General features: G+C 39.9%; 1 protein-coding gene across 1 annotated transcript; it reads right to left on the bottom strand.

Moving 5' to 3' along the window:
* Positions 1–241: 241 nt before the first annotated feature.
* On the bottom strand, positions 242–10,212 carry LOC130930721 (zinc finger protein PLAGL2-like). Its single transcript, XM_057858777.1, has 2 exons — positions 10,080–10,212; positions 242–6,801 (listed from the first exon to the last, which is right to left on the bottom strand). The coding sequence occupies exon 2, from the start codon at positions 6,414–6,416 to the stop codon at positions 5,142–5,144; it is 1,275 nt and encodes a 424-aa protein (XP_057714760.1). The 5' UTR covers positions 6,417–6,801; positions 10,080–10,212; the 3' UTR covers positions 242–5,141.
* Between the last annotated feature and the right edge of the window lie 2,588 nt (positions 10,213–12,800).

Raw genomic sequence — 12,800 nt, 5'->3', positions numbered from 1 at the left:
GGTTCTGGTCCCCATTGACAGCGATAAGTGAGTGGGCGGAGTACGCGTGTGAGAGACTGAATGGACTCATTTAATTAAAGAATTATAAGTGGATGGCCAATCTAATTTCGTGTTTTATGTGTTCTAGTCTATCCCAATCCTCCTTTCCCTGGGTAAATCAAACTTTTATGCATAAGTTCTTCATTTTCCCGTTTCAGCTTCAATTGAAAAACACAGAAACCCAAGAGTAAATCTACGTATTTATTTTGTTTACACAAGAAAATGACAAATCACTTTTGCTTTCTTGGTCTTGGTTGCAATGAAGTGGTAATGCAAACAATTATGACAAAAAAATGAGCGAACTTGGTTCACAGCTAACCTATTCATAATAAAGAGCATTAACTACAGTATTCCACGTTAACAGTTGTAAAATGAGGGCTGGTTTTTTTCTTTTTTCTTTTTTAAGTTCTCCAGAAAAAAGTTGTTTACAAATCTTTGACCACGGTGTAAAAATATACATTTTGTATATAAACAGGAAACATCAATATTATTGAAGCTCCATATTTAATATTCTTGCATGTGTTCTGTACCTCGAACCAGAGCCCGATTCACATTCATTTGCCACATTGTAGAATATTGCTGCAATACAGATGAGGAAAAACAAAATGTGCATATTGACATGAGAGGTAATTGCTCTTACTGCAAAGACAGCATAGAAACCTTTATAAAACTAAGCTTTCATTTCAGTGAACATTCTGAACAGCAAAACACAATGTTTACTTTAAGCTGACATTAAATGTTACACTTGGTAGATAATCTTGTAAAAAGGCCCTCATTCATCATGTCCAGAAAATATTCTGGTTCTTTATCAGACACAAAAATACTGTAAGTGATTCAATTTATGAGGAAACCTAAGTTGTTCATTTTACTGCTGCTTTCCCCTCTACATGTAACAATTATATAGACAGGCAGGAGCAGTACTAATAGTCAAGCAGAAAACGGCCTAAAAGGTACTCTCATTAAACTACGGAGCTACATCAACCAAACCTGACATCCTATTCATTTCCGCAGTTAGATATGCAGTTGCCTGTCACTTCTGAGGTAGTAAATAAGTAAATATCATTAAAGTACACAGAACAATGCTTGATTCAACAATACACCTCTAATCAGAGTGTGTATCTTTTCCTTCAAACTTAAATTTTAACAAAATCATTTTCAGTGGTAAAATGTCTATTACAGCTTTAAACATTTTATGATATTGCAGAAAGATATGACAAGGTAGAGGTAGAATGTTTATATTATCATAATCAATGTCTGCCACTACATTAAGAGTTAACTCAAAAGCTACCATCAAAAGTTTAAAACTAAATGGAAAAAAAGCGCCACAATAACTAAAGCTATAAAGAAAATCTGAAACCCTTATTTCTGTGTGTTTGAAGTACAAAACATTTTTTTCTAAAATGTCATAAGTGCTTTAACCCTGTCAAGAGATTAGACACTCTTTGAGAGACACACAACAGTAGCATTTTGACATTGGTGCAACACTGAGGTTAGTGACAATGCGTATCACAAAACCCACTTGAACTAATAGCAGAGTTCGTGAAGGGAGTTTCCACGTGATGGTGTGACTAGATTATAAAAGGAATGGATTGCAAGTCTTCAAAATGGGGACATGTTTCAGTCCAAGTTTCATTAGAAACTCTTGCGAGCCGGCAACATGCCAAATGAAAATTGGCCGACGGTCATTGATAACATTAGAAAAGGCTACACATATTCTAGAATAATTTTACTGTGCTAAGAGCAATGATCATAACTGCTCAAAGAAGACCTAAATTCCTAAATTACACTTAGTTTAACCGCCCATAATTTGCCTTAAAACATACAAATGGCAAACATATGCTGCATCCAGGATCTACTCAAGACCAATGCTTGTACTTAAACCCCATTCCTCCAATCAGAATGTAAATAAGTTTTCGGAAATATAATTCAAACTAGGGGCTTTAAGCAGTACGTTTATAGAAAACTCTTCGTTACACAAAATAAAATGTTTGCGGGGCTGCGAAATTTTGTTCTTTATGCTCCGGGTTGCAATAAGTGATCCTATTCCAATAGTATTTGATATGAATGGTAATGAGACCCAAAAACATGAAAAGATGAGTTAGTCCATGATGCCCTTATGCTTCACATAAGGACAAATTAAAAATTATTCATACGCCAGAGCTCAAAATAATTTCAGGCTTGACTATATAGTAGTGTTGGGCAATATGACAATCAATTTACAGGGCTGTTTCTTAATGTTGCAGAACAATCACTAGATGTTCCTATACCAGCAGTGGTGTGATAAAGCACCTCACAACACAAACAAATGGTGCCTAAATAAAAACAATTTTGAGAAAAAAATCTTTTTTTCGTCAAATAATTAAAAATATACCAAATAATGGCATATCATTATAGTTGTATAAAATGAACTATGTGATAACTTTTGTCATCGCCCAGCACTTCTATATATGTAGGTACAAACAAGTCTAAAATAATTTCAGGCTTGACTGGACATATTCTTATTACACACCAAACACTGTTTACACAATGTTCAAAAATCATTTGACTTTTGCATTCGACTTTATTTTTACATATTACTCTTGAATTTTCCTAAAAACTGATCATGAGACCAAATGGTGATTGTTACTTTAGCTGTTCATGCAATGTACATGGTGTCCATAAAGTCTCTTTACCATTTAAAAAATTTATTAAAAATGCAATTTAGATATTTTATTCAGATTTGTTCTATTGTATTCGGTGTTTACGTTTTTTTCATCAAATAATTGGTCCATTTTTCTTCATCGAGACATCAATTTCTGCAAATGTTTACCTTGACCTTTTAACCGAATATATGGCACCACATTTGAATGACCTTCAACCAGCCATCATTTTTCAGCAAGATGGTGCACCGCCACATTGGGGGCTGCATGTTCGTGGGTTCCTCAATCAAACATTTCCAGACCGATGGATTGGAAGGGATGGGCCAATTCCTTGGCCACCATGTTCACCAGATATCACTCCCCTGGACTTCTTTCTATGGGGCTATGTTAAAGATATCGTGTATCGAACAAAGATAAGGGACATTACTGACCTTAAGCGAAGGATTACTGATGCCATTGCCACCGTTGATTAGGCTATGCTTCAGCGAACATGGCAAGAAATAGAGTACAGTCTTGATGTGCTTCGTGCAACTAATGGTGTCCATGTAGAAGTGTATTAAAAGAGGTAAAAAAAAAAAAAAAAAAAATTTTTTTTTTTAAACCTTCAATAAATGCTGAATACAATAGAACAAATCTGAATAAAATATGTAATCAATTGCATTTTTAATAATTTTTTGAAATGGTAGAGAGACTTTATGGACACCCTGTATTTTGGATACCACAACTGAGAATACAACTATTAAAATGGAGACTATCATTTGAAATATGATCTGCGATATTTTCAAAATCCATGGTGTAAATGAACTTTTTCCACTGTGCGACTTTAGACAATGTTAAAATTAACAGGAATGCCACAAAGGCATTGTGCAGTTTATTAAGTTTATCTAGAGTGATCTAGTATTTGAGCAAAAATTGATGAAGCCTGCTCTTCTCAAACAACCTAAAGATTCCAGCAGCTAATGCTTCAATGCCCTGAGAATGTCCTGGATGAATGAGAATAGTCCCAGGCATCCAATAGTTATCAATACTCTAGAAAATAAACTGCATTTTATTATTTTAAAAATCAGCAAAGCTCCTGAGGTGAGCTCTGTAAGAAATCTAAGCATAGTAGATAAAAGTGTGTAGTCATGCTATTAACATTTTCTGAAGGCCTGCTTGGTAGGTGATGCAAAGGCACAAAATTGCTTATCAGCCTAAACACTGACAGCTTGCACAATAAGATATCCAGTATAACAGCTATATCAAATATTTGCCGTTACAAATAAAAAGTTGAGACGCAGCCTCTTTGTAAAAAAAGGATGCCGTTTCTGTTGGTTATCAATTATTGTGCAAGTGGTCAGCATAGAGAATATATTTTTGGCGTGAAATAGTAACCATTGCAAACAATAGATCTGTCACAAATCTACATTTCAATCATTAATGTCTGCAGATAATATACATACTAGTTTTAAAACGACTTACCCATCACCAACAGCCACTTGCTGCGACTGGCTTGCTTTATCACATTTAAAAAAGCTATTTAATTAATGACAAACTAACTGTAAGTGCATTCTAATTTGGTGATCCGGAACCAGTTACAAAAGTTGAGGGATTTGTGTCACTACATGCCTCTTTGAATGCAGTGCTTGGAGCTGATTATACATTTGTGTCACCACATGTGATAACTGGATCAAGTGCATTAACTGTTGCGTACAGAATTGCTCTGTTGGTAATAGTGAGACAGCATTCGTGCGTTCAAGCTTACTTTTTTTAAATAGCGAGGTAATACTGATGAGGTGATTTGTTGTGTTCAACAAAATTCAATCGTAGTAACAAAAGTATAGATACATACATGATGTATAGTTAAAAGATATCATTTGACCCCTGACAGGAAAAAAGACGTGCATGTGAATGCTACACTGTAAATATATATATATTTTTTTTTTAAAGTTGGCAGAACTTAAAATTCAAGTCAACCAATTTCACTTGAATTTTCAAGCTTTGATGAAAAACTTAGGGGGGGAGGGAAAAAAAGTGATAAATTTCAACATTTTAGGTAAACTGGACTCCCGTTAAGTAGTTTTGAAGTCCACTTTTAAGTAAACTGGACTTCTGTGGTTTGAACTCAAAATTTTAAGTAAATGGGACATCAGTTTAAGTGAATAGTGTTACTGTACATAACAAATTGCTCCAAGTGTGTCTCAAACCCACATTGGCAGTGGAGCGCGCAGGCAACTGAGCTAAACAACCAAGCTAACAGTATCTCGCACGTGCTTTTGAAGGCATTGGGAGTCAGGATAAGGCTAATTTTACACAACTTATCATTTCAAGTTCAATTTATGTGATAAAATTAGTGAGAAATACTAAAAAAAAAAAAAAAAGTTACTTAAGAATTTGAGTTACGTCTACTTAAAATCTGAAGTCAGCATAGCTAATAGGAAGTTTTTTTTTTTTTTACAGTGTAGTTTGTAGACACAGAACTGCCTACTGTTGAAAGGCTTGGTAGTAATGAGGTAATGGGCTAGAAGTGCTAACAGCAGAAGTGCTGTATGCCTGAGGTAGTTGGCTATGGTTGTGGGCAACAGGGCCCTGGGGCACATGAGCCTGAGGAGGCTGGAAGAAGGTAAATGGCCCTGAAGACTGAGAAGACAACCCAGTGGTGGAGCTTGGTGATGAGGTGGCGGTGGTGGCAGCAGGATAACCCATCATTAGGCCGCCCATTCCCACGTGAGAGCTGTAAGGCGGCAGGCCAAAAGGCAAAAAGCCCAAGAGCGGCCCGAGTTCCATGTTAGTGGTGCAGGAAAGCTCGGGATTCCTGGCCACGAGGTGGGGATCGCTGTTGACAGCCATCCCTTCAGCTAGCATCTCCCTTTGAGGAGAGCTGGACGTCGAGGTAGAAGAGTTGACAGAACTGAGGTGGGGAGGAGGAGCCCCCTGCAGATCCAGCAGGAAACTGTCCACATCAGTGCGAGGATATGAGGTAGATCCTTGTTGGTACCTGGGCATGCTGCTGTATGATTGCTGCTGTGGTGCTGAAAGAGGCTGCAAGTGATGATGGTGGTTGTGAGGCGATGGTGGGGGCATGTGGCGACCGACACCCATGGAGACCTGCATGAGGCCATGTGGGTGACTCATTCCAGACACAGGATTGGTAATAGGGTAAGAGTTGAACATGTCCCGGGTGAAGGTCTCGACAGGTTCCTTGGTGGATGTGGAGGAACCTCGATCTGAAGCCGAAGGGCTTGACTCCTTTACTGGACCCTGGTTGGTTGGAGTAGATGTTTCCACTGGGGTACTGGCCGTAACCAGGGGTATCAATCCCGCATCGTGCGCATGGCTCTTCTTCAAGTGACGGGTCAAGTGGTCTCTACGACCAAAGCGTTGGGCACAGCGAGGACACAAGAAATCCCGGCGTCCAGTATGCACCACAGCATGGCGCCGCACATCCTTTCTGGTGTAAAAGCGGCGGTCACATCGCTCGCAGGAATATTTCCTCTCTCTCACTGATACGACAGCATTGTTGTTGCCCTCTGGAGGTGGCCTATCAATATGGCCGCCTCCCAGGTGTTCCAGCAGGGATGGTGCACCTTCCGAGCAAGTCAGGCCTGCGCCAGCGCTGTGAGCTTCCACCAGGTGCCGCCTATAACCCAGCTGAGTGTTGTATTGCTTTCCGCACTCCTGACAGTGGAAGCCAAGCTGTCTGTTGCCCAAGTGGCTATCCTCCAGCTGACTCTTCAGTTGTTCTTGCTGATGGAACATGGTCCCACAGGGATGGTGGTGTTAGTTGGGTTGCAGGAGAAGAACTGGGTGAGAAGGAGCCAACACTCATGAGGATACTACAGGTAGCTGGCCATCCGCTGTCTGCTTTTAGGCTGTTGTGTTATCTCTGTGTGCTTGCGGTAATTCTAAGTGCAGTTTGTAGACTATTTAATGATCCCTTGTGGCAATGACAGGTGGTCTGTCCTGTCTTGGTGGGACAGGCCCGTGTCCGGCGCTTGGTTTCGATGACAGCACCTGCCATAGCAACCCCAAGAGGGCTGCAATCATGAGAGGCTTCAACTGGCTGGATCCGAGTTTATTTTGTTGGTTCAAGAATCTGTTCGGGTTCAGCACTCAGCAGAGGAAGTTCAACATCTTAAAAGACCTGAAAGTAAAAGAACATATCACCATATGAGTGAATTACATTTCCCAGATTTATTTTTATATCGTGAAATGTCACCTGGTCACACGGGCTCGCTGCCGGACTTCCACAGTGTCACTCGTGAACTACATAAACATGTCGTCGGTTCTGCCCTTCCAATTTGAACCCGACCGTAATAATAATGAGAAGGATAGCCCTGTTGATATTTCACAAAACGAGCAGCAAAAGCAAAATAAACATCAAAAATGGGATGAGAGGAGTAGTTTACATGTGTCAAGTTCGCTAGTGACAGCTAGCACTCCTGCTCTAGTGACGGAGCAGGAGAGTGATGTGAAAAAATGTTTGCAGATCTTCATTGTAAACTATTGCGTGATCAAACTTATTCCAACATCATTGTTACATCTACAAAGTGTCACACACTTAGTAAAGTTGCAATTCTTTATTTTGTGAACTTATACAACACAAGGCTGCTGTGTGCCGCACCTCTGTAAGTCACGCGGTGCATTCAGGAACGCATGCAAATACCCCCACTATAGTATAACCCGATTCGTTACATTATTATGGAGATAGTTAGCATCCAGAGCTGTTGTGTGGATGGAATTAGTGCACACACAAACAGCAGTTTGATTATTTTTTTGCATCACCTTACCTTATTTTTGTCACGTAGATGCGCTGTCCACGTCGTCAATGATTATCCTGCCTGTGTCTCAGTTTATCAGATGTTGCTCCCGAGAGTCCGGAAGCTTGCTTAAAAACGAATTACTTAGTTTGATCGCCAGCTATTCGCATCATTTTCTGCCCAACAGGTTGTCCAACAGGTCATAATGACGCCTTATTTTGCACAATCTAAAAGGACTGTTGTGTACTTTATTTGTACTTAAAGCATGTGAGACAAATTGTGAGCAAACGTGATTCTCTTTTCCACTCCGCACTGGCACTGCAATAAGGGAGCGTTCAAGACCACACACTTTTGGCAACAATCAGGAAACACCACAATGACCATGTTATTTTTTTCTTCATCGATAGTATGAGTATTGTTTATCGATCTACCAGCTGCAATCTATAACTAAAATCCTCAGATGAAAAGCTACAAATGGTCCGCGAATGCGAAAGCGAGGTTTGACCACAAATTAGACAAAAAATGCAAATGGGTTGTGTACAACGGTTTATTGAACACACACAAAAAAAGACGCGATCCGGACTCTCAGGAGCAACATCTTATAAACAGAACAGGATTATCATCGACGACATGGACAGCGCCTTTACGTACAAAAACAAGGCAAGGTGATGCAAAAAAAAAAAAAATCAAACCGCTGTGTGGATTCTAACTACCTCCATCACTAGAGCAGGAGTGCTAGCTGTCAATAGCGAACTCGACACACATAAGCTACTCCTCTCATCCCATTTTTGATGTTTATTTTGCTGCTGCTCGTTTTGTGAAATATCGACAGGGCTATCGTCCTCATCATTATTACATTCGGGTTCAAATTGGAAGGGCAGAACCGACGACATGTTTATGTAGTTCACGACTGATACTGTGGAATTCCGGCAGCGAGCCCATGTGACGTCACCGCCCTGCGACATCAACAACAATATTGGCGACGTACTGGTTAATTTTTTGGCTTAAAATTTTACAAACTTTATTAAAACGAAAACATTAAGAGGGTTTTAATATCAAATTATTTTAACTCGTACTAACATATATGTTTTAATAATGGATGGATGGATGGATGGGTTCCCTTTAAGCCTTTTGGCTCATCAGAAAATGGCTCTGCCACACACGGATTATTAGCAAAGATGACAACGCGTCATATATCAGAACACACCAGAAATAGTCTAAATCAGGGTTGATCAAACCGGTCATTTTGTTCCTAACAATCGAGCACAGACAGTTTAACCATTGACGATTCTGCTAAAACAAGCAGCACCTGACTTTGTTCGTTTTATCCTGGAGACCCCCCCGTTTACAGACATCGGCCAACCACTTTTGTTTTAATTCAGCCATAAAACGAAGGCAGGTAATTATATTATTTGAAATGTCTGTCATTTTTAGCTTAGAATAATGAATTGATGTCTAATATTTAGTTAGGGGAAAAAATGACTTTAAAAATTATTCACTTGCAGATTTTAAACTTTTAAACATATCTAACTCATAGCAATCGCTTAATTGCATTTTTTTGTTACTTTGTCGCATTTTCCTCAATATTTTAGATAATAAATAATCAATCCAAAAAGGTTGCCTCTCAATGGGAAATAAATATTACAAATTTTGACAAAAAAATATTTTTGTTGTTGTTGTCTTTTGGGTCCAAAATGTCGATTATTATTAGCCAGTGAAGAAAACAACAGTTTGGACATGAAGTCCTGAAAAAAGGGACCCAATCTGGCCAATGTTTACAATTTTTTCTTTGAAATATAAAGGCAACATCAAAAGCATGCAAATTTAGACGAAATTGGCTCCGGTGTTAAAGGGTTAAACTGTCTGTAAATATTTGGACCACAAACCAGGTTTCGTCACACTAATTCACGCTGCACCTTTGTCCTAACTCCTAAATGTACTGTAAAGCAAATATTGAATTTGGTTGAACTTCAGCAAAACATGCTTCATATTAAGACAGTTTGACAGTGTTTACTTCAGAGGTTATTTCTATAATTTCTTCTCATCCGAGTTTGCAAATCTTTTTCTGGCGCAGTGGTTGCATTATTATTCATTTTTAGAGAATTACAATCAGGAATGAGGAAATTTAACTCGATCAACAGCGCCATTTAGTGGAGACAAACGCAATGACAGTCATGTTGACTTGATTTCGTCCGTTTTGCGCTCGTAAAAGTGTTTAAAACGATAGGCAAATCTTTTTGGAACATCCAAGTATGGTTTATATCAAAAATATACATATATATGTACGTGTGTTATTTTAGCTAATTGGTGCTTGACTGAAGTGCAAAGTTTGTTGCGGGCGTGTGACCACAACTTGCCGTACCGGGGCTAAATTTGTCTGCTAACCGAACTTGACTTCGTGAATTTCGGTAGCGGATGAGAATTAAACTCAGACTTCTGGAGTACTCAAAATGCACCACACGAGTTTCCATATGTGTTGTGACTATAATGAGTAGCTGTACAAAGTTCAACCGAGCCACAACGACTGACTAAATACAATAGACGTGCGCTTCACTAACTTGTGCCGGAGTTTGTCTTGCGGGAGCTAACTCTATGTATTACTCTAACAAACGGGCTACAGAGTCCTACTCGAGTCCAAGTTTACATGGTAGGCATTTCTTACCGCCTGAGGCAACGCCGCGATGTTCCTCCGGACTCCATTTGGCCTCCACGTGGGCATTTTGGACAGATGAAGGCTTTAAAAGATGTTTATTCGAGTCCGGGCCTGGGCTGCTGGCGCCTCGCTGGAAGCCTTGCATTCTGGGAGCATGACGTCACACCCCGGGCTCAGTACAGCAACAGCAGGAAGCAACTACTGTAACTTAACAGCACTTCTATCAACTCATTGGCTGCCATATAGTTTACTTATACTACCTGTACTTAATTGTACTGAATTATGGTTACTTGTAATACAAGTATGTTTACTTGTGTGTATAATTGTACTAAAAGTACAGTTACAAGTGTGTGTACTTATACGCAGGGGTGGAAGTGGGCCAGAACAGTCAGGAACGCAGTTCCGGTATAAGATTCAGGGCCAGAACGCATTTCCTGTATAAGATTCAGGGCCGGAATGCTGTTCCGGTACACGGCGCTTTGATTCCGAAAATCTGACAGCAACTGTCAAAACTAGAGGCGTGCGAAATTTCCGATTCTTAGATTATTCGCGATTCGGCTGTGGAAGATTCGAGAACGATTCACAAACACTCAAATTCCGATTATTGAATTATACCAGGTAAAGCGGAAATAAAACACAGTCAGCACGGTCTTCAGGACGCAATGAGGAACGGACCGAGAGTAAATATCATGTTCAACTCATGCCGCTACATAAAAAAAAACAAAAAAAACAATAATACCTGACTGTGGCCGTCAGCCGCTACAAACAGCGCCCAGTTGCTAGTTGCTACAAACATATGGCAACATACGGCTATGGTAGATATCACATATATCTAGAACTAGGTCTGAAATGACAGACGACAGCCGTGTTAGATCATATACCAAGAACTAGATGCGAAATGACAGACTTCCTAATTCCTTAATTAGTCAGTGGAGTAGATTTCAAAATATTACGCAGCCAGGGGTCGTGTTAACCGAATATTTTCCGTCGTTGACCGATTTTTTAAAACGGTGACGGAAAAAACTAAAGTCCATCCGTCATTTTGACAGGTTGCAATTCACACCCCAGACCACAGGGTGGCGAGTGAGCATATTAATTAGCCATTGTCTCTCTTGATGCATGACGTCGTTGGCCTTACTCTGAAAAATGTCAAGGCAACTGAGTGTCCGAAGTTTCTTCAAAAAGCCCCAAAACGACGATGGTGTTGATAAAAGAGGTGAAAAAACAGGGACTGCACAAGCGGGCACGCAATTCAAGTCCATGCGCACCAGGAGGAAGGTGTGAAACTACGTTCAGGCCACAGCAGGTGAACTGTTAATTTCATTGTTCCATATGCTACATATGGTAGGCTACCTACCTACTGGGGCCACAGTCAGCTGTTTTTGTCACTGCGGAGAAAAAGTTACATATTAATCTGCTTGATGTGTGATGGCACGGTGTGGATTCTCTGTTAAGCTTGTTCGGACAGAATATTAATTTAAAATGAATGAAAACTAAATACTATTGAATATGTTGAAGCGGTATGCAATGTTAAGAGTCTTGTTAGCTCGAATTTTCTGTGTCCAGCCGCTGTAGCTCTGCTGCTCTCTGTGAGTGTGAACTCTATTCAAGCCGGAACGCACGCGGCTCTTAAGTGTCTCTGTCACGTGACTGTGTCGTAGCCGCTAACGCGCTCGGCCAAATGGACACACAAGTAAGTAATGTGAATTATGCCAAACGAAGGGTCATCACAATGTCATTATCATCATTTTAAAAACTTAAGTGACGGGTAAAAATAGATTATGACCGGATTTTTATGACCCTGTCAGTCAAAATGACAGACAACGAAAAAGTCTAGCGCAACCTCTGTACGTAGCGTTTGTTAGTCTTTTATTATTTTTCAGGGCTCCTGAGTGATGATGCTAGTGCAAGTCAATATGGCAAATTAGCATGCTAATAAAAAGCGATATTCACATATCTAACACAATCAAATAAATTGAAAACGCAGCTCAATGTACAAAAGTCCCCTGCACCCAAAAAAATGTCACACCAAACTGCCGTAATTTATTTAATTCTGCGGGACTATTGTTTCATATGCGTAATGACACTCCACTAGAGAGCAGTGCAACGGCCACTTGTCTTCACGTCAGTCTGCTCTTCTAAAGGTTCACGAAAGGACGCCAGCATGTTGAAATGTGCTTTTAGAAGTTGTGGAAAAATACAGAAGAAATTGACAAAAGAAAGTGTCCACCGCTTCCCTGTGAAGAACGAGGAACTATATAAACTTTGGTTACTCTCTGCTGGATATGACATTCACACACCGGTGGAAAAAGGACTGAAATGGTAAATTTGCAGCAAGCATTTCGCAACAACCGATATCAGGAAAACATTAGATTTTCCTCCATGTCTTTCAGTTGTTGGTCTGTATATTCCAGCTCAAACTGATATGGTGAAAAGTTTACAAAACTAACAAAACCTTCATCATCCTGTTCCGTGTCAGAGAAATGCATATGTGGTTCAAACGAAGCCATGTCTTGGTCAGAATAAACTACAGTTAGCCGGGTTATTGATTTGGGGGCGGGAAATTGCGTCGTAACCACAAAAAAAAAAAAAAAAAAAAAAAAACGGTGAATGGACCAACGTGATATCCCTCCGCCCTGTCTGAGTGCCTGGCGCTTGTTCTCTGCAAAGCAACTGAATTACTGATGTTGCTCTTCATACTGCAGTTATAGACATGCAATGGTAAGTTTT

Source organism: Corythoichthys intestinalis, chromosome 2 (assembly GCF_030265065.1).
Source record: "Corythoichthys intestinalis isolate RoL2023-P3 chromosome 2, ASM3026506v1, whole genome shotgun sequence".
NCBI classification, from domain to species: Eukaryota; Metazoa; Chordata; class Actinopteri; order Syngnathiformes; family Syngnathidae; genus Corythoichthys; species Corythoichthys intestinalis.
Note: the sequence above shows the minus strand (reverse complement) of the source record. Positions and strands in the feature narration are given on the sequence as shown.